At 32.9% G+C, this 27,069-nt stretch overlaps 1 protein-coding gene across 1 annotated transcript in view; it reads right to left on the bottom strand.

Moving 5' to 3' along the window:
* Positions 1 to 14,206: 14,206 nt before the first annotated feature.
* Positions 14,207 to 27,069, bottom strand: part of LOC126879535 (juvenile hormone esterase-like) — a 68,950-nt gene continuing 56,087 nt past the window's right edge. Inside the window, exons 8-10 of the mRNA XM_050642689.1 lie at positions 19,346 to 19,487; positions 17,763 to 17,904; positions 14,207 to 14,415 (exon numbers count right to left, since the gene is read on the bottom strand). Coding sequence (XP_050498646.1) covers positions 14,232 to 14,415; positions 17,763 to 17,904; positions 19,346 to 19,487 — 468 coding nt within the window. The 3' untranslated portion in view covers positions 14,207 to 14,231. The remainder of the gene's footprint in view (positions 14,416 to 17,762; positions 17,905 to 19,345; positions 19,488 to 27,069) is intronic.

Genomic DNA, 27,069 nt, shown 5'->3' with positions numbered 1-27,069 from the left:
GAATGTTTACAATTTGGTAAAAAATGCCATTTTCTTCACAATGGAAAGATTAGCATCAGAGATATGAAAAAAGTTTTAATATGAAATTGTAGGTAATAATTTAATTCCCAAGAAATTGGTTTAATGAAATTTGTTCTACGGCAAAAATTGAGTGAATCGTAAATGAGTATACCATCGAAAACCATTGATTTTTTAGATATAAAACTAACACTTTGATAGCGAATAAATCAGAAGCTATTAATTTAATCAAAAAAATGTATAGAACATTTTTTGCTTAGAATAAATGTTTTTATTTACTTTTCCGGTCAAAATATAATAAAAAATTTCCACCCCCGAGATGGGGTGGCAACCACCCCCATGGTAAAAGCGCATGTCGGCATCATATAAATTTTGATCCATGTACTATCCACTACTAGCCTAATAAAATAAAAAAAAGTCAAAATGTAAATTCGTACAGGTTAAAACAAATTTTATATCAAATTTTAGGTGGGTACAAAAGATATTTTCAAGAAAGTATCCAAATCATACAAGGGGATCATTGTTTAAATAATTAAAAAGGGGTCATTTTTGCAAAGAATATACTTTTTTAACTGCTGAGGTAATTCACTTACTAATGAAGGTCTATGAGATTTTTTCTGCAAAGTCGAAGGGTAAATCTTTCACATAAGACTTACTAAATTAAATTCGACCCCCTATTTATTTAAATAATTGTATATAAAACTTTAAAAACAAATTTGCAAAAAAATATTTTTAGCGTTTTAAATAAGCACTATAAAATATATTATTTTACGGTGTAAGTTGCGCTATGTTACCAATATTAATTAAAAATAAATTGGTCGAAAAATATTTAATATTTTTTGAGATATTGAATTTGTTTATTAAATGTTACTCTATTTTCAATTGCAAAAACGTGATTGTTGCCAAAGAAATATTCACCTGATTAAGATCCCATTATTTTTATTTTTATGTATATTTTCGATAAATGTATTGATAAATTCAAATTTCAATTAAACTGCCCCCTAAAATGGCATTTGAAAACTATTCAAATTTGTTTATAATTTGTTTTTTTAATAACGTCGCGGGGATTGAGTATTTTGAAATGCCGTTTGGATAATTGGGTTCCAGAGAATTTTTTACTAATTAACAAAATTTTTTTGTCGTTTTTTCTTCTTCTTTTTTTTTTTCTTGGAGTTATATTACTAAGGGCCCTTTTAATGTAAAATTTTATTAAGAATGTCGAATCTCTGAGTTGTAGATTCTAGACCTAAAAATATTAAGATTTAACTAAAATCTCTTAAATAAAATGTGGCTACTTACTGAGTTACAGGGTGTTTTATTTAAAAATTTAAAAATTATTTTTACCAACTACTTTAAAACTATTTGACGTATCCTTATCATACTTGGCAGAAAGTGTGGCTATTATACTCCCTACTAAATTGTGATTAATAAACGTTTCTAGCTAGTGCCAGAGGCGTACGACAGGGGATAGTGAATTATTGACTCTTCCCAAATTCTACGCCACTGAGTGAATTACTATTTTAGCGTAATTTTTCGATTCTCCGATACTTTGTATGTAAATAGCTTTGTTGGTATCGATAAAGTCATCAGTTTGAGAGATATTGGAAGTTTAAAATGAATGAATGAATGAATCAAAATAACTATGCTGTTTTATTTTTAACGTCCAATATCTCGAAAACTAATGACCTAATCGTTACCAGTAAAGAGTATATTATTTACATAGAAAATATTAGAGAATCGAAAATTTTTGCTAAAATGGTAATTCCCTCAGTGGCGTAGAATTTGGGAAGGGTCAATCATTAACTATTCCCTGTCGTACGCCTCTGGCAGTAGCTAGAAACTTTTATTTATCACAATTTAGTAGACTGTATAGTACCCACACTTTCTGCTAAGTATGATAAGGATACGTCAAATAGTTTGAAAGTACTTGGTAAAAATAATTGTTAAATTTTTAAATAAAACACCCTGTAACTCAGTAAGTAGCCACATTTTATTTAAGTGATTTTAGACCAATCTTAATGTTTTTAGGTCTAGAATCTAAAACTTAGAGATTCGACATTCTTAATGAAACTTAACCCTAAAAGGGCCCGTAGTAATATAACTCCAAGAAAAAAAAAGAAGAGGAAAAAAGAAGAAAAAATTTTGATAATTATTGAAAAATTCCCAGCAACCGAGTTATCGAAACGGCATGTCAAAATATTTATGCCTTGCGACGTTATTAAAAAAGCAAATTATAAACAAATTAGAATAATTTTCAAATGCCATTTTAGGGGGAAGTTTAATTAAAATTTGAATTTATCAATACATTTATAGAAAATATACATAAAAATAAAAATAATAAGATTTAATACGGGTGAATGTTTCTTTGGAAACAACCGCGTTTTTGCATTTGAAAATAGAGTAACATTTAATAAACAAATTCAATATCTCAAAAAATATTAAACACTTTTCGACCAATTTTTTTTATTTAATACTGATAACATAGAGCAAATTTTCTTGTAAAATAATATATTTTATAGTGCTTATTTAAAACGCTAAAAATAATTTTTTGGAAATTTGTTTTTAAAGTTTTATGTATAATTATTTAAATAAATAGGGGGTCAAATTTAATTTAGTAAATCTTATGTGAAAGATTTACCCTTCAGCTTTGCAGAAAACAATCCTATAGACCTTCATTAGTAACTGAATAACCTCAGCAGTTAAAAAAGTATTTTTTTTGCAAAAATGACCCCTTTTTAATTATTTAAATAATGATCCCCTTATATGATTTGGATACTTTCTTGAAAATATCTTTTGTACCCACCTAAAATTTGATATAAAATTTGTTTCAACCTGTACGAATTTACATTTTGATTTACATGTAGTGTAATTTTATTTTACTAGACTATACTTATTCTCAAATTTTTAAGCAAATTGATCTGTAAAAATTGCGAGGTGAAAAGCTTTGTTTCCTGGACTAATACGGTGGCCGTGGGCAATGCTCTTTTAAATTTAATCTCGTTAAGGTAATTATTCACTAGCGTCATGAGGAGGTGCGTTATCGTGCATTAACACGAATCTGACATATTCAATATGGATAGCAAATGGCAAAACATGTTATTCTAAAATGTTTTCAATGTACATATCATTTGGCATTCTCCTAAGCACTTTCACGTGTTCGGTATGTTTATTTCAAAGTAACGACGCTCCGTAGCACGTAGCACAATGCCGCCACCACTAAAACTGACGCTCTATATTGCCAGTCCGGAATAAGAATTACGTAACTGTAAATATCCAAAGAAGACTAAAATCGACAAAAAGTGCATGAAGATAGGCACGTGGAATGTTAAGTCAATATACCAAGCAGGTAAAGTCCATAATGTCATTCAGGAAATGGAAAGACTTAACATAAAAATATTAGGACTAAGTGAGACCAGATGGCCCAATTCAGGTGACATATTAGTAGGCCAAACAAAGATATACTACTCTGGCAATGACAATGACTCAAATCACTGGAACGGAGTAGCGATATTAGTTGACAAAACCACCCAGAAATTTGAAACTGGCTTCTTACCCATCTCGGATAGAGCTATGATGGCAACAACACTAAAAACACCCCAGTCTATATAATTCAAGTATATGCTCCCACAGCAGATAAATGGGATGAAGAACTCGAACAGTTTTATAACGAATTACAACAAGCTTTAGAATTAACCAAGTCTAGAGACGTTACAATAGTAATGGGAGATCTAAATGCAAAAATCGGTAGAGGAAGTCAAGGTGATTTTATTGGAAACTTTGGACTGGGCACTCGTAACGAGAGAGGAGAAAGATTGGCTCAATTCTGCCAAGAGACCGATTTTATTGTCACGAATACTTATTATGATCTGCCGACCAGGAGACTCTATACATGGAAATCACCAGCAGAAAACCAACATAACGTCATCATAAACCAAATTGACTACCTTCTCATCTGCAAACGATACCGAAATTCCATAAAATCCGTAAAATCATACCCTGGAGCTGATGTGAGATCAGATCACAACCCCCAGTTGTAGCAAGGTTTAGAATTAATCTAAAGAAGCCTGTGGTTAAAACTAAAGTAGAGACGATACAAGTATCTCGTTTGAGAGATCCATCAACACATATTACATGATTCTGGCGATTGTTGAGTACGTATGGGCAGTTATACATAAGTAATAGGTTCTGAATATTGTACTTCATAAAGAAAATGTATTGGTAATCTGCAGTTTCAAAAGGCATTTATAATATAAAATTTTAAACAAAAATAATCTAAAATAAAATTTTCGAATTTCTTTCGTCCATATTGGATCCGCCATTTTGTTTAAAAAGAAGTAAAGTTCGATTTGTAATCAGCGACCTTAACCTAACAAATTTGACAAAAAATTTTCCTTTTTGATTGATATTTTCATTTTCTTTCCGCCATGTTGGATCCGCCATTTTGTTTTTCAGAAAAAATAATGCCAGATTCGTAATCAACGATGCCAAAAGCCCTTGAGAACGAAAGTAATTCCGTAATGTATAAACAATATACGCTTTTAAAGGTTCATGACCAGGTTTTCGGCATTTGGAACCACTGTGCGGCATCGTGATATGGAGCGGTAATGCTTTCAAAGGAGATACCGAACTTGTGGAGGTGATTGGGAGAATGACAGCTGGCATGTACAGCTGGTTCCAAAAAAAACTGATACGACTCTTAAAGCGTATTTTTTAGAAAATTCCACACCTGTAATTTTGAACCAATCAAAATACGTTATTTTGACAGATCACCATGGCAACGGAGGTATTTTATCGGAAATTTTTTGCTCGTGGGGTACCCAACAGCGAATTATAGTGGAAATTTTTTGACGTTTACAATAACAGAACATTTTTGACAGACTGGTTTTTATTTGTTTACATAATTTAGTTTTGATTCATTTTCTATCACTTGTAGTTACTCAAAACTTATGTAAAATTGAAGAATATACTATTTTCTATCTTGAAATGGTATTTCCATGCAACTACAATGAGTAGAAATTACGAATTTGAAAGCCTAAATAATTGCTGACAAAGCTATGGCGCGCTATTAATCTGTTCATGCAGCTTTGGATTTTCAAATGCAAATTTGGTGTGGAATTTTCTTACCGAATACCACGCGAAGTCAAATTAATATCCGGAAATTTTTTTTTGATCATGAATATTTTTAGAAAATTTCCCTCGTCTGCGACTCGGGAAATTTTCAAAATATTCATGATCTCAAAAAAATTTCCGGAAATAATTTGACCTCTAGTGGTATTACCAGTGAAAATTGAGCAGCGTACTTTCTTCTTCTTCTTCTTTTTGTTTTTGGTCTCGCTGCAAGACAATTACCAGCACGATTTATAGGCGATCTTGATGTAGTCTGGCTCTAAGCCATATCAAAATCGCTGACTATGTTCTTGTAAAAAACTTTTGATGAGGTGTGATATAATGAATATGAGTTTAATTATATTTAATATTATATTTTGAAGGTAAAATACTTATTATTTACATACTGTCACTGTCACTGCCAAATCTTAAAATTGTTAGATAACTTCAACCTCAAAAAATGGCTGTTTGTTTGTTTATTTTATTATTTGTCTGTCATAATAAATATATTGTAATGTCAGACCAATCATACATTACTCAAAATGATCAAATCTTACTTAGAATCGTATCAGTTTTTTTAGGAACCAGTATTGTACATTGAAAACATTTTAGATCATCTGATTTTGCCATTTGACAAATATATTGAATATGGCAGATTCGTGCTAATGCACGATAACGCATGTCGTCTAGAATGTCGCTAGAATAGTGAATACTTTACTTATGTTGATAAAATTCAATTTAAAAGATAACATTTGGCACCATGATATAGCCAATATAAGATTTGAATCCGATCTAAAATTTGTATTTAAAACATCACATTCGGACAAAAAATTATATTCCTGCGACATTGGAAGGGCTAAGGATTGCAGCATAACAAATTAGTTAGTGAAGTACTTATTGAAAATGGCTAATAGCCCAAAAATTTTTAATAGTAAAATAAATTGTTTTCAATCTAATAGCACATAAAATAATACTAAAAATATTACTCTACATCCCACCAGATTGAAAACAATGGGAACCTTCTCTAGTTACACCTCTGAGGCTTCTAAAATTTGCAAGCCATAACGGATGTTGAGACTAAAGAAGATGAGGGAATTTTACAATTTATACTTCACGTCCCATTGCTCAGCGCGGTAAACTTCCAACGATAATGGTTCCCTTCGTACTCCAATCAGTGTAAACTTGTAAATCAAAAATGAATAACCATTTTCAATTTCGTTGCAACACGAAACTACTGTCGCATAATAGTCTAGTTCAATCAGAGAGTTCAGCAAGCACCTTTACCGGTTTCGAAACTTATTAGTCTCTCATCAGGAGGCACATATGCTGCTCTCTCTGACCCAACCAAGACAAACCCCGGCGTGCAGTTACGGATTGCAACAAACAGAAGGGCAGGCTAGCGGTAACTGCTAGCAAAAGACTAAGTTTTTAATCTACTAGCACATAAAATAATACTAAAAATATTACTCTACATGCCACCAGATTGAAAACAATGGGAACCATCTCTGGCTACACCACCGAGGCGTCTAACATTTGCAAACCATAACGGATGCTGAGACTAAAGACCGTAACTGCACGCCGGAGTTTGTCCTGGTTGGGTCAGAGAGAGCAGCATATGTGCCTCCTGTTGAGAGACTAATAACTGCACTCTCTGATTGAACTAGAATATGATGTGTCTGTAGTTTCTGTTGCAACGAAATTGAAAGTGGTTATTCATTTTTGTTTTCTTTTTATAACAAACCGACAAACTCATTAATTAAAAAATTCCTAAATACCTTCGTAACAGTTTAAAGTACATTATACCACTACACTACCAATTGTCCTTAAACGAACGTTTCGAATGTCGTTCAAACCGAGTACAGAGGGAACGCAGCCAAGCAAAATAGAATTATTGGAAAAGAAGATTCGATTACTGCATTTTACGGCTGCAACATTTGGAAACTGCTTGCTCAGTTCGATTTCCTTTAAAATTTTATTGCAACCGGCTACGTAATGCGCCAACCTGAGTTGCAATATCTGAGATTATTGGGCTTATTGTAATTGTAAATAGGATCGAATCACGTGATATTGAATAGCTTTATGAAAACAAATTCAGTTTTACGTTCGGTTGTGATTGTTTTTGAGTTGCTTTGGAGAACTCGCTTTATTGTTTAATTGTATGTATAATAAAAATATAGCTATAATATTCTTTGATGCTACATTATATACAAGGGTTTTCTGGTAAATTAATGTTTTCCACATAAATACACATTTCACAATATGAGGGGTCAGAAATTAACTATCGACTACATAACAACAAATATAATAATATAATATACGTTTATTCAAATCAATAGTAATTACAATAATTTAAAATTTCGGTTTACTTACACTAAAATAAACGTAAAAAAAAGTCTTAAAAGCATAAACATGCTTGTTGACTTAATCTGTCTAATATTGACAAGTTTATGTTTATTGTTTTTTTTTTTTTTTTTTTTAAAAAGAACATATTATATTCTTCCCAAATATTAGATGTGGTAACTTCAAATTCAGTGAGTGTGGAAGTGACCATAGTCTGCTTATCTGCAAAATATGAATGGAACTCCGACGGAAAACAAGAAGATCGCAAACAATTGAAAAAACACAAAGAATAAACATCGAGAGCGTGTAGCAACCATCAATCAGATATCCATATCAGAAAAGATCAACTTTCAAAATAGAAGCAAATAGAATCTTGGAGAAAGACGGCATAGAAATATCATGTAAAAAACTAAAATATAACGTGAACTCATCAGCATGTGAAGCATTGGGAACCAGAATAGTAAATGTAAAGAAAAACGGGAAGCCCACTTAAAGTACCGATCACAACAAACACCAGAAGCTTACAACAGCTACAAAAGAATAAAAAACGAGACTAAAGCATTAGTAAAGAAGATCAAAGGCAAATACTGGCGAGTTTTGTCATCAAGAATGGAAGACGACTACTACGGGCTGCAAAGGCAAATATGGAGATTTATTACAACGCAGAGAAAATAAATAAGCGAATTAACAGAAACCAACAAAATAGATGTCGATACCCGGACCTCCTGTCTCACTTAATTGTTTAAGACAGGCGAAGGCCAGACCTTAACAGAAATTCAAGAGATAACAACCGAAAATATAATCGTCACAACGGAGGAAATTACTAAAGCATTATACAATCTGAAAAACCGCAATTCTCTAGGACAGGACAAGATTCCAAACGAAATGCTGAAATACGGTGGAAACACATGAACTAAACAACTAAGTATACTTGTACAAAAAATTATTTCGGGACCTACAATACCTAACAGCTTGTGCATTAGTACGACGATCTTAATGTTTTAAAAAGGGTGATAAAACGGTACCCGAAACCCACAGAGGAATAGACCTATTCAGTACTGTTCTGAAATTGACCACAAAGCCATAACCACCAAAATCATCAACAAAATAAATCTAGCAGATAAAAAACAAGGCTTTAGATTGGGACGATCCTGTAACGATGAAGTTTTTGTCGTCAGGCAAGTCATGCTTACTGTTACTTCATAGATCGACAAAAGGCATTCGACCGTGTAGAGCTGAATGACTTAATTTACCTGTTATATAAACGAAAGATATAAGATATTAGCTTATAGACAGTTGTTTACATCAGGGCAAAGTCCCTAAGAGCTGGAACAACTCTAAAGTAATGTTATTACACAAGAAAGGTGATAATCGAAAGTTGGAAAACTACAGGCCCATCAATCTACTGTCACACCTGTTTAAAATACTCAACAAAGTCATAACTTCCCGACTAATAAGGAAATTAGATGAATACCAACCATATGAACAGGCAGGTTTTAGAAAAGGCTATTCAACTTCCGATCACCGGTTAACCAAAAAATGTTAATAGAAAAATGTAACCAATACAAGTTTCCAGTTTTATAGCATTTGTAGACTACGAAAAATCTTTCGACACTATAGAACACACGGCCGTAATAAACGCAATGCAAAATTATAGAATAGACAGCAGATATTTTGACATTTTAAACTTAATAAAAGAAACTATAAACCAAGCTACAGCTACAAACTACCTAAATGAAAATGAATACACGAACCCTGTACCATTAAACAGGGGAGTCAAACAGGGAGACACCCTATCACCCAAACTGTTCTCCTTAGTTTTGGAGGACGTGTTTAAAAATCTAAATTGGAAATATAAGGGAATAAATATCAATGGGCGCTACCTCAGTAATCTACAATTTGCGGATGACATAATCCTGATAGCTACTGACCTACAAGAACTGCAAACTATGCTTTCAGAACTACACACAGAATCTTCTAAAATAATACTGAAAATTAATTTAAACAAAACAAAATTCATGCACTCAGAAGAAGCCGTGACAATAATAAACGAAAAAGTTATAGAAAAAGTTGAACAATATATATATTTAGGACAAAAAAAAATAATACTATATGGGGAAATTCAAACGAAAGAAATAAAAAGAAGAAGAAATTTAGCATGGGCAGCATTCGGCAAACTGAACTATATACTCAGAAATCAGCAAATTCAATTACATCTTTGATCTAAAGTTCTTGATGCATGCATTATTCCGATAATAACATATGGGGCACAAACATGGACAATCACAAAAAAGAATATGAACATACTCATAGTCACTCAACACGCGATGGAAAGAGCAATGCTTGGCATATCACTTAAGGAGAGGAAAACAAACTCATGGATAAGACAGAAAACCAAAGTCACCGATGTGGTACAAAAATCATTAAAATTGAAATGGGAATACGCTGGACATGTAGTGTCATATAGCTAGGAGCGATGTAAACAAATGGCACAGAACAATTGTAACCTGAAGACCATACCAACACAAAAGACCCAGAGGCAGACCTCCTATGAGATGGACAGATGATCTGAAACGAACTGCCGGGAAAAATTGGCTACAAGTAGCGTACAACAAAAAACAATGGAAAGGAAGACTTGAAGAGGCTTATGTTCAGATCTGGAGTGAGTGGCTAGACGACGAAAAAGAAGGTATCATAAGGTATTATCAAGACTATTGAAAACATATACAGCAGAAATAACATACAGGTCAGAATTAATAACAAACTAACACAGCCGATACCAGTGTAAAGAGGCGTACGTCAAGTAGACTCATTGAGCCCGCCGCTGTTTAATCTCATCATGGATGAAATTATTCATATATGTAGTCAAAAACCTGAATATAGGATACAGAATGGGTGAAGAAATGATCTCTCTAGTATGCCATGTTGATGATGCCATACTTATTACAGAGAGTGAAGATGACCTTCAGAGACTTTTAAATTAATTTAATATAACAGCAAGAAAGTTGAACATGACAGTATCATCAAATAGAACAAAAAGTATGGTAATCTCTAAGGATCCAGTAAGGTGCAAGCTGGAAGTGGACAGCAAAATAATCCAGCAAGAAAGAAGTATCAACTACCTGGTAGTACTAATGCACAGTTATGGAGATACAGAAGCGGAAGTCGCCCAACAAGTGAACAAAGTCAACAGAATAGCAGGATGTCTTAAACAGACCATCTGGCGCAACACATATCTACAGACAGAAACCAAGGCCAATATTAATAGGACTGTAGTTAGATCAATTATTATGACTTACATTGTGAAAACAACACCTGACACCACAAGGACAAAAAGACTGATGGAAACGTGTAAAATGAAAATAGTCCGAGATATCACAGGAAAACAACTGGACAGACAACGTAGTACAAACCTTAGGCAAAGCTGTAATATAGAGAACATAAATGACTGGACACTGAGAAGAGAAAAAGAATGGTATAGCCATATAAGCAGAATGTGAGAAGGAAGACTGGTAAAAATATCACGAGACAGATCACCAAACGACCGAAGGAATATAGGAGGGCCAAGGAACAGATATAGTGACATCCTGGATATATTATATATTCTGGGCTAATTAGCAAAATTCATGGAAAAGTTATTTACCAGCAATTTTATTGCTGGAATCGAATTATAAGATCCTATATATTAATAATATAGGTATGCAAAGTCCGCAGATAGTGTGCTACTTTTTTTATAAACAAAATGGGGCCGACAAATCGTATTTTTTTCAATTATTGCTCTATAACTCCGAAGCTTTTAACTTTACAACAAAAACACTCAAATAAAAATTCACCGCAATTAAATTCTGCATAGAGATATGTTTTTCACGATTTGCTCCGACGAAAACTTTCCTCGGAAAATGCGGGTTTTCCTAACAAAAACTCTAATTTTTAAATAAAGTTTTAGGTAAGTAATTATTAATCAATAATTAAATAACTTAGTTACATCAAAGATTTCTTGGTATAGATTGTAATTCCGGAAGCCGGTGAAAATTAAACGAATATTTTAGCAACAATTCAATTGTTAATTAACAAATTACGATCGCAATAATAACCAAAATAATCATGATACATTGATCAAACTTATAAAGATTATAAAGATGAGATGCTTGTTTAATATTTTATCGACAAAATATAAATTTTTCTTTTTTTTTGCATAATCTTTAAATTTTGAAAAAAAAAATAGTTATAATACGTTGGTCTAATTAGTAAAGTACAAAAAAGGTTATTTACCAGCAATTTTATTGCTTTAATCGAACTACAAGATCTTATATATTATTAATATATGTATACAAAGTCCACAGATAGTGTGCTACTTTTTTTATAAACAAAATGGCGCCGACAAATCGTATTTTTTTCAATTATTGCTCTATAACTCCGAAGATTTTAAATTTACACCAAAAATACTCAAATAAAAATTAACTCCAATTTAATTCTACATAGAGGCATGTTTTTCCCGATTTGCTCCGACGAAAATTTTCCTCGGAAAATGTGGGTTTTCCCAACAAAATCTCGAATTTCCAAATAAATTCTTTGGGCCAGTAATTATTTATCAATAATTATATAGCTTGGTGAAATAAAAGATTTCTTGGTATAGGTTATAAATTCAGAAGCCGGTTAAAATGAAACGAATATTTTAGCAACAATTCAATTATTAATTAACAATTTACAGTCGCAATAACAACCAAAATAATCATGAGACATTGATCAAACTTAGAAAGATTATAAAGGTGTGATGCCTATTTAATATTTTGTCGACAAAATATAAATTTTTCATTTTTTTGCATAATCTTTAAATGTTAAAAAAAAAATTGTTATAAACGAATTAACATTTCTTAGAAATTGTTTATTATATTCTAATTTTAAAAAATACTTAAAATGCGTATTTCATAGGTCTTGAAAATGAATGCTTTAAAAAATTTTTCCAACCATTTGCAAAAAAGTTAGGAAACAGCAAATTAAATATACGATATCTCCATTGTTTATAATTTGTTTTAATTGTTTCAAAGCTTAAAAGTGAGTCTATGGTACAGTCTAATTACTCACTAAGAATGTCAAAAATTAGTGCAATACTTATATTTTAATCCAAGATTAAAAATACTTTTTTTGGAATTTTTAGCGCGAAAGTAGGCTTGAAACAGAGCCGGAGATAAAATGTTCACTCGAAGCGACTGACACGCTTAAACTCGCGCGAGTTGTGTATGTGGGCGGGTAGCTACGGTACTGTATTATTCTACTTTCGCGCGTGTAAATTACAAAAAAATATATTTATAATCTTTAATTAAAATATAACCATTAAGCTGATAATCGATATTGTTTTATAAATAATTAGCTTGTACTTTAAACTCACTTCTACGCTTTGAAAGAATTAAAAAAATTATTAACACCGTTGTAGTAGTATGTTTATTTTGCTGTTTCATAACTTTTTTGCAAATGGTTGCAAAAAAGTTTTAAAGCATTCATTTTCAAGATATTTGAAATGTGCATTTTAGCTATTTTTTAAAATTATAATATAATAAAAAGTTTCTGAGAAACGTTAATTTGTTTATAACTATTTTTTTTAAACATTTAAAGATTATGCAAAAAAATAAAAAATTTATATTTTGTCGACAAAATGTTAAATAGGTATCTCATCTTTATAAGATTTCAAAGTTTGTTCAGTGCATCATAATTATTTTGGTTATTATTGCGACCGTAAATTATTAATTTACAATTGAATTGTTGCTAAAATATTCATTTAATTTTCACCAGCTTCTGGAACTATAATCTAAACCAAGAAGGCTTTTAAGTCACCAAACTATTTAAATATTGGTAGATAATTACTTATCTAAAACTTTATTTGAAAATTAAAGATTTTGTTGAAAAAACCCGCATTTTCCGAGGACAATTTTCGTCGGAGCACATCGGGAAAAGCACGCCTCTATGCAGAATTTAATCACGGTGAATTTTTATTTGAGTGTTTTTTTTGTAAAGTTAAAATCTTCGGAGTTCTAGAGCAATAATTGAAAAAAACACGATTTCCGGGCGCCATTTTGTTATTAAAAAAAGTAGCACACTATCTGAGGACTTTGCATACCTATATTATTAATATATAGGATCTTATAATTCGATTCCAGCAAAAAAATTGCTGGTAAATAACTTTTCCCAAAAATGGCCTATTCTCCGATAATCAGCCCAGACTAATAAGAAGGCGTCCGAAGATGTAACAGGCGCCAGCCTATTAAGAAAGCAGAAAAAAGAAGAAGAAGTGATTTTAATGTTAAAGGACAAATACTTAAAAATTAAGAGTCGGAAGAATTATTTACTAAACAGTAAAAAAGAAAAAATAAAAATTAATGCATTGCAAAGAAAAGCATTTTAAGAGCGTGAAAAAAATTATGATTTACACTCTTTTAAACTAGGTACGTGTGTACAACAAAAGGATAAAAGTTAGTTAACCAAAAAAGTAAAGGAATTTACAAATACGCAGTCAGCTATGTTGTTGATGGAATAAAATTTTCTTCTCAGAGGGAAGGGAACAGCCTTGAGGAAAAACGAAGAGAGAGAAGGTACTAGATTTAGAGCTGCTGTAAGTAAAATAACAATGATAGAAGATGGAATCTTAAGAAAAAATCTATATCTATATTTAAAATAGCGGCAACTGGTTAACCGGACGCATGGACCATCTGCAACCTCTTAAGAGTTAAATAAAATAATAAATGAATTAACATAAAAAATTTTATATTTATTTAACCAAATAATACAAAAGGTGGCTGCATGTACTTTTCCATAATCTCGTTAACTTCTTTGTATTGTCTTGGATTTTCTTGCATACTCAAAGTTTCATTAATATTTAGATATCTTAAAGAATTCGGTTCGGATGGTTCCCAGATCACGTTATCCAAAAATGCATCGGATTTAGGTGTTGGGTTGCTAAAAAATAACATATTTTTAAATTATATTTACTTATTTACTTAGTTGATATGATCGTATCATTCTCTATATTCCAAGACCGAGTTGACGTAGGAACCCGTACAATATAGACCCTAATTATATTTATGTCGAAGTTTCTATTTTGGTCAGACTGATTGATATCTAGCCCCTTCAAAAAGCCTCTCCAACCAGGTATCTTTTGGTCTTCTTCATCTACAGTATTATACATTTTTTCTTCCTAACCATTCAACCACCAGTAAAGTGGAACGAAAAAAATGTTAAGCCACAAATAAAATATTTTTCCAAACAAAATATTTTTAGAGGTGCCGCAAAAGGGTTCAGTTAGAATTTTGCGAATTTTGATGATTTTGGTTTGGTAAAAAATAGCTATTGTAATGTCTTAATTCCTATTTTAAATGATAGGAAACTACCCTTTCAAGATAATTTTAGTTTTAACTTACAACAATCCAATATTTATTTTTTTAAAAACTCGCAAAGTTTGAACTAGAATTCCACATTTAAAGAAATATTTAACAGTTAACATTTATTAACGAAAAGTCTTAGATTTAAAATATTGTTCATTATATTTTTATTTCAATTATTCTAATTGTTTAAAAGGTAGTAAACTTTGTATCTGGGGCTTTTCTGTGTTTTCCTCGTAATACGAGAGATGTCGCTAAATTGCGTCTCAGAGGTGGGTTCACTGCATTGCGATGGTTTGCCTTAAATTGGCAGAATTGTTTGTATTTCCTTCAGAGTTGAGACTTCTGAGCTTCAGTGATGAGGCATAAGGATGCTGAAATAGCTATATGGAGATGGTGGTCCAACTCTGAATCAAATATAAACAAAACCTGCCTTGATCTTTTTTATCTTTAAAAGTAAATATTTATTTCATTCCCTAATATAATTTAAGATTATAACTACAGTACAAGAACACTTTTCGATAGTAGAAGAATCTGGATCACGCATCCTATTGCATATAACCTGCTTTCGGAACAGGTAAAGCTATAAAAGATAGCATAGTGGAGCATTTTAAAGGTGACAATTTTTTGAACATTTTCAATATAACAGCTGTCGGATGTGATGGAATTGCCACTAACACTGGTGTTAACAATGGTGTTAATAAATAAGTAGCTAAAGTGACTGATTTGTTTGTTCTATACCAATGGATTGCCTTTGCGTCATTTATTTTGCATATTGGATGGCAAAACTAAAGGGCCTAATGAATTTGGAGGGCTTTTAGGCAAAGAATTTGAAATCTGTAACCAACCTTTTCTAGATATTAAGGATGATCTAAGTCCAGATCCAAAATATTTACTTGAAATGTACAAAGCAATCTCCAGTGGTGAATGTCCTTCTGAACTTTCTTTAAAAACCCCTGGGGAAATTAGCTCATTCACGATGGCTTACGTTGGTCAATCGCCTTCTTCGGTTATATGTTGGAACATAGAATCCTTCAAATAATCTGAAAACTTTACCTATGTATGTGATGAAGGTGTATGCCCCAGTCTAATTTCATATCAAACTGAAACCATTTTGTGTAAATGGATCAAAACGTCCATGGATGCTCATCAAATTTTCACGTTATCTTTGTGAGCAACATCTCCAAATAATTGATGCAGTAATTTAAAGGAACGGTTACTTCTTTTACCCAGAAAATGTGCTTCTCTCCATGTTATGTGGCAAGAGAAAACATATAAGGGAACTAGGTCTGCAGCGACTTTGAAGGCAAAATCGGAACTCATAAATAGTGTATGGATAAGGAAGTTTGTTTCCCCGATGCTTAACTTTAACGCCAATGACTACATTGATATAATTAACTGGGCGGAAGAAGAAATTACTGAGCCTCCTATGACAAAACATATAACTGACAAAGACATAAAAAAGTATATAAATGAAGCAAGAGACCCTGTTTGTCAGGTGCAGTGTGTGGATTTTCCGTGTTTTCTCTGTCATACACAGGCAGTGAAAAGAGTCATAAAGCTAGTGATTGAGACATCTCTTAGTGTGTGTGGTCTTGAACGAAGCAAAAATGGCTTTGTTAGAGCAAATATTGTTTCCCAAAGGATTATCCCCAAGTTTGAGACAAAAAACAATTTATGTAAGTATCAGGATGAATATTGTAACTAAAGAAGTCTTATTAATAATGTGTACATATAGCAATGATAGCAATGTTAACTGTTATTAAAAACAATATTTGACTAAGTAAAGTTAGCTACGGCACCAGGTTAAATAAATAAAATATTTTAAATTTTCTGTATTCTTTTGTTAAAAACCTATTTTTTCAAAGCTCTTGCGGCACCTCAAGATTTAAACATAGAACAAAAATATTTTGTAGTTTTATTGTAAACATGATAAGGCAACTTTCGAGTACTATTAGAAAGTTTTTTGAAGAAAAAAATTGTTTTTCCTATCCTTTCCCTAGACCTACAGTGCTAGCCAAAGTCGCCTCCCTGCTCATTTTTTTTTAACGGTGATAGTTCTAATAAAAAATAGCAGGAAGGAAATAAACGGAGATAGGCTTCTCAAATGGTCATAACAGGTATTCTAATACACTTGTCGAAGAAATTAACGCACCATCTTAAAAATTGGTCATTTGTGATGTCTCGAATTTCCTAAACCTCTTCCTGTCCGATTTAAGTGATTTTTTAAATATTAACTTATTCTTTAACACCATCCCATATTGTTGCTAGACTGGTAAATTGTCAATGTGTACCGGGTGTACCAATCAAACTGTGATTTTGTCTCAAAGATCGCGTGACCCTGTAGGTTCTTCTAGCATTTATAAAATACAGAAATTAAAACCCAACTACGGTCTCATATTTTCTTAACATTCTGCTTTTTGATTTATTCGCTTATGTTGGATAATAAAACAGTTAGGTATTTTAACACCTATCCATATTTTTCGTCAACACAGGATGTTTCTAAATAAATATGATAAACTTTAAGGGATAATTTTGCATAAAAAATAATTACAGTTTTTTTTATAAACTTATGTCTCCAACTGCTTCGTTTCCGAGATAGGGGGGTTGAAATTTTTCTTACAAACTGACTGCTTATATATTGCTCTAAAACCGCTCAAGATACGCAAATAAAATTTAGTGAATTTTAAGAGGTAGTTTTTGCGCATTTTTTAATATACAATTAGAAATTTAATATTCACCATTGGCGCGCATTCGGGTAATGGTGACCCTTATGTGCGCCAATGGTGAACATACAATTCTTAATTGTATGTCAAAAAATGTTGAAAAATATAGGCCAATTTCCCTACATTGCAACTTGTGGCAACAAAAAATAGAAAGCACTACATAGTTTTAACTCTATATTGTAAAATAAAGGATACTTACTAAAATTTGACAAAATTAGTCCACAGTTTGACATACTTGTGCAGAACAAGTTGGTCTGATTTTGGGAATTTACTAAGATCAGTGGTACTTCCATCGTCCCATAAATAGTGAGTGTCTTCAACATGGGCAACTTTTTCTACATCTAAAGAATAAAGCCAGATTTAAGAAAAAAGTTTTTTAGCCAAATTTTTACTCGAATTTAATATTAACATTCTACTTTATTTTACTGGTGTACTTTATTTTATTGGAAATTTTTAAGTTAAATGTAAATAATGGTTCTACATTTTACAGCAATAATTCTAGAAACTTCTGGAAGTCTAAGTTTTAAATAAATTTGAATGAAGAAATTTAAAATAAAAACAGGTGAAATATGTACGTACAACTTTAAAGAGTCCAACAAATTAAAAGGTTGATTGAGCGGAAGGCTGCATGGCCGACAAAGGGGTGGGAGCAGGGGTGAATATAAAAACTATAAGGGATTTTTTCTGACGTTCGTGATCGAGATAGCGAACCAAAATTTGGGAGTAAGTAGATCATGACGTAACTAAGCAAAATCTCCAGGGACGGAAACCAGAGTTGTGGATAAGGGTAGTTTTATGGGGTCAAAAATCGCAGTTTGTATTATTTGTTTTGTGACACAGCACAACATTTGTCCCCTGCGCAGCGTTCCTTCCCTGGAGATCTTACTTGGTTATGTCATGATCTACTTATTCCCAAATTTTGGTGCACTGTGTCGATCACGAACGGCAAAAAAACCTTATATTTTTATACTCACCTCTGCCTACTACCCCTTTGTACCCCAAACAGCTTTCCGCCCCTGGAGATTTTACTTAGTTACGTTACGACCTACTTATTCCCAAATTTTGGTGCACTATCTCCATCATGAGCGTCACAAAAAAAAAATAATAAAAACCGCGACTTTTACCCCTTCTAACTACACTCGTCCCCCACTCTGGTTTGCGCCTCTGGGGATTTTACTTAGTTATGTCATGGTCTACGTATTCCTAAATTTTGGTGCACTATATCGTTCAGGAACGTCACAAAAAACCCATTATAATTTTTATATTCACCCCTACCCCCACACTTTTGTCGGCCAAGGAGCATTCCGCCTTTAGAGATTTTACTTAGTCACATCATGACCTACTTATTCCCAAATTTTGGTGCACTATCTCGATCATGAGAGTCACAAAAAAAATAATAAAAACTGCGACTTTGACCCCTTATAACTACCCTCGTTAAAACTAACCTACTCTGGTTTCCGTCCGTTGGGGAAAGTCATGTACAGAACTAATCCAACATACCCCCGTATAATTTTCCATATTACTGATCACGCACAAAATCCGCTCCCAGCTTTAAACGATACATAAAGAGATTTTGTGCGTGATACGTCACGAACGAATTCTATTACTGATCACATAATATCATTCATTAGAGAAATTAATAATTCCAAAAACGACGACATGTTATAGATGAGAAATTAACAAAAATATAATTAGCGTTGTCTTGTTGATTACAAACCTTTGATATATTAGATTTTATACATTTAGTTTCAATCCAAATCTCCTAAAAAAATAATATTTTACCTGGAGGCAAAAATGGCAAAAACCACGTTTCTTGGCCTATTTCTCCTTTGTAAGCAAATTGATACAAATAGTTTGGCATATTGGGAGACGCTAGTTCAACTTGTTTACATATTCCATTCGCAAATAACTGGTCACTGGAATGCTAAAAAAGACTATATTTTTATTTTTCATATATCATAGCCACGTGTATTGACGCCAAAAACAAATTATTTTTGGTTTTAGTACACTCAGTGAACTTTATTTGAATTGCATGAACATTTGAACTTAGGTTCTACTTACCCTCCACTTCAAACCGTTCAACTTGTGCCGTTGGTTGCTTTTACTTGGGGGTGACATTCACCCCTTCTCGGGGGTGAAAAAGCAGGTGTTTAAAATAAGTCCGAAAAGTCCGGAAATGAAGTTTTGTTCTATTTTTTTACTGACGTTTTATTAGTACTTATAGTAATACTTATCGAGTTATTTGCGATTGTAAATGTTTATTTTTCGACAAAAAATCAATTCACCATATTTCACGTGATTTTTCGCAAATGACTCAAAAAGTAAATATTTTATCAAAAAAATATCCTTAGCAAAAACGTAGCTTATAAAAAAACAAAAAAAAAATGTGTATTAACGAAGTCTATAAACCCAAAAAAGCAAAGTTGTAGCTCATGAAAATACGTCCTTATTCGTCAAATTCCAAATCGAATATTTCAGCATAAAATAACCAGAAAACTAAGCAATTTTTGGGAAAAAGATTATTAAAATTACTTAATTGTTTAAAAAAGCTATATTTTTATTGTTTATAAAAGTTGCTAGCAACAAAACTAAACGAGTTACGCGTAAAATAAAGTTGGCCCTTTTTTGGTAAAAAAAATCGTGAAAATCTCCCTCTATTTGGCATCCTGAATAAAACTAATCGTTACCGCTTTAACATTCACTTTATACGTATGTGTATTGTTTATAAGATCCCTAAGTTTAACGGGTTTGAAGTGCTTATTTTTGAAAAAAATTGGTTTTATAGTAAAAAAAATAAAAAGTTTGGAAAAATGCCCTTTTTTGAGAATAACTTAAAAAGTATTAGTGATACGAGAAATCTCCAGGAGTAAAATAATATAGGTTTTGCTTTTATAAATAATATGATAGTTTAATTTTGGTTTTCTATAAGACACAAATTCGTTAAGATATGGCTGTTCAAAGTTTGCATAAACTGGTGATTAGTGACTCGTTCAAGCATTTTTAACTATAACCCTTCCGAATCCCAACCTCCCGAACCCTATATTTAACTACGAATTAGTAACTTACATATCATATGAAAAATACATAAATAAAGTAAATTATTTGTAAAGCGGTAACGATTAATTTCATTTGTGGTGCTAAACAAGGGAAGATTTTCACGATTTTCTTACCAAAAAAAGGGGGCCAACATTATTTTGAGCGTAACTCTCTGAGTTTAAATACTAGAAACTGCCATAAAAAATAAAAATAAAGACTTTTTAAACACTTTAAAAAGTGTTAATTGGTTTTCCCAAAAAGTGCTTTATTGTTCCTTATATGACGTTGAAATATTCGATTTGGAATTTGACGAATAAAAACGTATTTTTCATGAGCTTCAACTTTGCTTTGGGTCTACAGGGTGTCCCAGACTAATTTACCCACGCTATATCTCTTAAACGAATAGAGATTTTCGAATGGGACAAAAAGTGGTCTATTCTACTTGTAATACACTTTAATATGGCGTAGAAAAAAATTATCCCCTAAATATTCATCCCTTAGTTACAACCCCTAACTTTAATTTTTTTAATAGCACCCTGTATATTTTTTTATATTTTTGGATATGGACTTCTATCGTCTATTCAACACATTTTTTGAAAATAAAATCGGTTCGTAAATAACCAAGAAAATATCAGTTAAGTTTTGTTAATTATGTGTCCCAGACTAATTTATCCAGGCTATATTTCTTAAAAGAATAGAGATTTTCGAATGGGGGTAAAACACCCATATTAAGCTGCACCCCCCACCATGGCGAATAAAGTTCGGACTAGGCAAAAAATTTAGTGCTATTTATGTGCTAATTAGTTGCTCTATTCCGAATTTTGTTGCTCAAACCGTTTACCAGGAAATCGCGTTGAAAGTGGGGGGGTGCAGGTTAATGTAAAGCTGCACCCACCCACACCGAAAAAGCTCAAACTTCTTGATTTTTTTTGGTGATAAATTTAGTGCTATTTATGTGCTAATTAGTTGCTCTATTCCGAATTTTGTTGCTCAAACCGTTTACCAGGAAATCGCGTTGAAAATGGGGGGGGGGTGCAGGTTAATGTAAAGCTGCACCCACCCACACCGAAAAAAGCTCAAACTTCTTGATTTTTTTGGTGATAAATTTAGTGCTATTTATGTGCTAATTAGTTGCTCTATTCCGAATTTTGTTGCTCAAACCGTTTACCAGGAAATCGCGTTGAAAGTGGGGGGGTGCAGGTTAATGTAAAGCTGCACCCACCCACACCGAAAAAAGCTCAAACTTCTTGATTTTTTTTGGTGATAAATTTAGTGCTATTTATGTGCTAATTAGTTGCTCTATTCCGAATTTTGTTGCTCAAACCGTTGACCAGGAAATCGCGTTCAAATTGGGGGGTCCAGCTTAATGGCAAGCTGCACCCACACCGAAAAGAGTTCATACTTATTGATTTTTTTTGGCGATAAATTTAGTGCTATTTATGTGCTAATTAGTTGCTCTAATCCGAATTTTGTTGCTCAAACCGTTGACCAGGAAATCGCGTTGAAATTGGGGGGTGCAGTTTAATGGCCATCCTGACCCACCCACACCGAAACAAACTCAAATTTCTTGATTTTTTTGGTGAAAAATTTAGTGCTATTTATGTGCTAATTAATTGCTCTTTTCCGAATTTTGTTGCTCAAACCGTTGACTAGGAAATCGCGTCGAAAATGGGGGGGGGGTGCAAGTTAATGGCAAGCCTGCATCCACCCACACCGAAACAAGCTCAAACTTCTTGATTTTTTTGGTGAAAAATTTAGTGCTATTTATGTGCTAATTAGTTGCACTAGTCTAAATTTTGTTGCTCAAACCGTTGACCAGGAAATCGCGTTCAAAGTGGGGTAGTGCCAGCTTCTCATTAGACGCACAACGAAACACTTGTATGTTCACTAAAACAATGAGAAATAAAATCAGATAGAAGTATAGTTTGATGGTACGTGTTCCCTAAATTATTTTAGTACCAAATAATATGTACGAGTAACTTATTTATTTAACATAGAACAGAGACACATATGTATAGCGCGGAGCCAGGTCGGGTGGGATTAACTAATGCATTTGCAAGTTCTACGGTTAGCAACAAAATCGGATACCGATATATTTCGATAGTACGTATCATTATCATCATCATACAGCCCTTTTCGTTCACCGCTGAACATAGGCCTCCCTCATTTTTGTCCATTGTGCTCTATTTTGAGCACTTTGCATCCAATTTCTTGACATTTTCTTGAGTTCATCAGTCCAACGAGTAGATGGTCTTCCTCTACTTCTTTTGTCTAATCTCGGCCTTTACTCTTCGTCCACTCCCCATCACTGATTCGGGCGACGTGTCCGGCCAAGTTCCATTTCAGGGTGGCAATTCGGGAAATTACATCGGTAACTCTTGTTCTTCGCCTTAAGTCTTCATTTCTAACTCGGTCACGAAGCGACATACTCAGCATTGACCTTTCCATTTACCTCTGGGCTATTTGCAGCATTTTAGAAGCTGTGGCTGTCAATGTCAAAGTTTCGGCACTATAAGGTCATCATAGGCAACACAAATTGGTCAAATGTTTTACGTTTTAGAGAAATTGGTATGTCGCTTTTAAATAGGTCTTTGAGTTTTCCATAGGCTACCTATGGTAGGTTTAGTCTTCTTCGTAGTTTGCATATTTGTTTGTCTCTTGTGATCTTTATTTCGTGTCCAAGGTATATGTATTTTTCCACTAGCTCTACTTCGTTTTCTGCAATATTGATATTTCCGCTAGGTACTAGGTTTGTCATGAATTTTGTTTTGGAGATGTTTATTTTGAGACACCTACACTGGCGTACACTAACTAAAGTTCATGTAGCATGGTACATATCTTCTTGAGGTTGTCAGAGAACAAAACTATGTCGTCTGCGAATTTCAAATTTGTTAATCTTCTACCGTCAATATTCAGGCCTCGCTCTTCCCAGTTAAGTTATTTACAAGCATATTCTAGTACTGCGGTAAAGAGTTTAGGCGATAAGTTATCGTCCTGTCGGACTCCTCTGCCGATTGGGATATGGTCCGTGTTTTTATGTAGTTTCACCGACATAGTTGCGTTCTTTTATGTATTGTAAATTAACCTTGTGTATCGGTAGTCAATGCGGCATGCTTGTAGTACTTCCAGAATTTTGTCACATTCTACCGTGTCAAAGGCTTTATGGAAATCTACAAAAGCCAAAACGAGTGGTCGATTGTATTCGATAGTCTTTTCTATTACCGTTTTAATGCTCTGTGGGTGATCATTTGTTCCAAATTGGCTGGTAGAAATCAAGTTTTTTCTCAAGACGATTCGTTACTATTCTTGTAAGGAGTTTGTATAAGTGACTAAGAAGACTTATAGGTCTGTAATTTTCTAATTCATGGGGATCTCCTTTTTTGTACAATAGAATTACTTGAGCATTATGCCATTTGTCGGGTATATTGCTATCTAAAAGGCACATATTAAAAAGGTCTTTTATTTTCTTAAGAAGACAAGTGCCTCCGATGTTTATTGCATCAGTAATTACAGAATCTTCGCCTGGAGATTTTTTATTCTTATCTTTTCTTAGGGCTAGTTTACAATCTAGAAATATATGTTCCAGGGCAAAAAAGGTGGTCTTTTGTATTTGTTTAAAAAAATTGTTTAAACAATTTCTGCCCAAAAATTCCGCCATATATCCTTCTTCTCCTTCTTAAAGTGCCTATCCGTTTCGGATGTTGGCGATCATCATGGCTATCTTGACTTTGTTTACCGCAACGCGGAACAGTTCAGTGGTAGTGGTGTTATACCACTTTCGTAAATTTTGAAGCCAGGAAATGCGTCTTCTTCCCGGCCCTCTTTTACCATTTACCTTCCCTTGGAGAGTCAGTTGGAGAAGGCCGTAACGTTCTTGATTTCTCATTACATGTCCTAGATATTCTAATTTTTTTGTTTTGATGGTTATGAGAATTTCACAGTCTTTCCCCATTCTACGCAGCACTTTTACATTATTAATTCGTTCAACCCAGGATATACGTAAGATGCGCCTATAACACCACATTTCGAAAGCTTCGATCCGATTCATAGATGCAACAGTTAGTGTCCACCTTCCATTCCGTAGAGCAGAACTGTGAATATGTAGCTTTTCAACAGACGGTATTTTATTTTTAATGATATGTCTCGACTGTTGAAAATTGGTCTCATTCTAAAGTATGCTGCTTTCGCTTTTATTATTCGCTGTTTAATTTCTGTCGAGTGGTCCCATTGGCTATTTAAATTCGTACCCAGATATGTATATTGCTCAACTCTTTCGATATTCTGTTGGTTGACTGTAAGTTGAGCGTTTAATATTGGTTTTTTACTAATTGTCATAAATTTGGTCTTCTTCTGTTGCTGACTTCTGTTATACGATTTGTTAATATCTGTGGTGTCATCTGCATATCTAATGTTATTCAACCATTCACCATTTATTAATACTCCCTTCGCACAACCGTCTAAAGCTTTAGTCCTGTCGCCAGGGGGGGTACAACGGCCTCCTGTATTCAGATGGACTTACCCAAGTTTTTTTTATGTATTTTGACTTGTAGAACACGAATTTTTTGGGTAACAGTTGATCCGGATGTCGATAAGATTGTTATAAACCAAGAAGTTGAGGAATCACATAACAGCGATTTCTCGCAAAACAAAACATTTGTTTTGTATTTTTTGGGCCATTCTTACCAAAAAATGATCCTACAAATTTTTTCGTAGGATGCATAGTTTTCGAGATAAACGCGGTTGAACTTTCAAAAAATCGAAAAATTACAATTTTTGAACCCGAATAACTTTTGATTATAAAATAAAATAGCAATTCTGTTTACCGCATTTGAAAGTTCAAGTCAAATTATATCGGTTTTAATTATTTGTATTGCTAAAAATTTATTATTTTATTGTTAAAACAAAGCTATAAACACCTAGTGCTTGAGTGATGTTTTCAATGATTTCTCATTTAAAATCGAACGAGTAGATAGAGGAGGTAAAAGTGCAAGCGGGGCTATTTCTACGTAGCATGCGTTAAAATGCATGTATTAGGCACGGGAAACACTATGTGTGTTTATAGATTTTTTTAGCAATCAAAAAATAAATTTTTAGCAATCAAAAAATAAATTTTTAGCAATGCAAATATTCAAAACGGATATAATTTTACTCAAACTTTTAAAGGCGGTAAGCAGAATTACTATTTTATTTTTTATTCAAAGGTTATTCGGGTTCAAAAATTGCAATTTTTCGATTTTTTGAAAGTTCAACCGCATTTATCTCGAAAACTATGCATCATACGAAAAAACTTGCAGGAACATTTTTTGGTAAGAATGGCCCAAAAAATACAAAAAAATGTTTTGTTTTGCGAGAAATCGCTGTTATGTGATTCCTCAACTTCTTGGTTTATAACAATCTTATCGACATCCGGATCAACTGTTACCCAAAAAATTCGTGTTCTACGGGCCAAAATACATAAAAAAAACTTGGCTAAGTCCATCTGAATTAAGAAGGCCGTTGTACCCCCCCTGGCGACAGGACTACTTCTTTAAATATCCATTCAGAGTAAATATTGAATAGTAGTGGAGATAAAATACAGCCCTGTCGTACTCCTCGTTCTATTGCAATTTTATCAGTTAACTGGTCTTCTATTTTGATTTCTGCCGTTTGATTGTAATATTTGTTTCTGATAATCGATACCCTTCAAATTTGTTTAAAGGGGACATTTTTTAATAGGAATCCCCAAAGAAACCGAATCAGAAATGTTTTCAGACTCACCATATGGACTATATGGAACGGTCTCACCATATGGACTATATACATACTTCCACATTTTGTAATAAACATACAAACTTTCACCAAGTAACCATCATGTTGATGTAAGATACGAATACGAGTGTGAATTATAAATTTCTAAAAAAAATACAAAATCTTTGTGGCTTGTGAATGTTTTAAAAATAAAACAATTGAATATTAGTCTTAAAGGTGGTGTTGAAGCGGCTGAAGTTTCATTCTTCGGTGAGGTATCTTACAGTCTGACCAGATTCACTTTGTATTTGAGATTTGGATGCGCATTGTTGTTGACTTTCGGATTTTCCAAATTTTGTGATTTTTATTTTGATAACATCTCGTCAAGTAAAATACCTGCACCGTACCAAAATAAAATTCAGAAAATGTGGAAAACCCGAACGCCAAACATTAGTGCACATCCAAAATCTCAAATACACACTGAATCTGGCCCGACTGTACACTGGTGAGTGTTTTATAGAAATCACTAATATAGTTTTAAAAATTTTTATTACAAAATCTAATACAATATTTTACATTTATTAATTATTATATTAACAGAAATAAAACACATTTTGATACAGCACAAATTATTTGCGGTAAAACTCAAGCAAATCTATTAAATTTTTTCTACAATCACTTGATAAAGAAGAGTTTTTCGCTTGTCAATGGCAACGAAAAGTTAACGTTTACTGAGTACCGTC

This window comes from Diabrotica virgifera, chromosome 2, assembly GCF_917563875.1.
Source record: "Diabrotica virgifera virgifera chromosome 2, PGI_DIABVI_V3a".
NCBI lineage: Eukaryota > Metazoa > Arthropoda > Insecta > Coleoptera > Chrysomelidae > Diabrotica > Diabrotica virgifera.
This window is presented reverse-complemented; position numbering and strand designations above follow the sequence as displayed.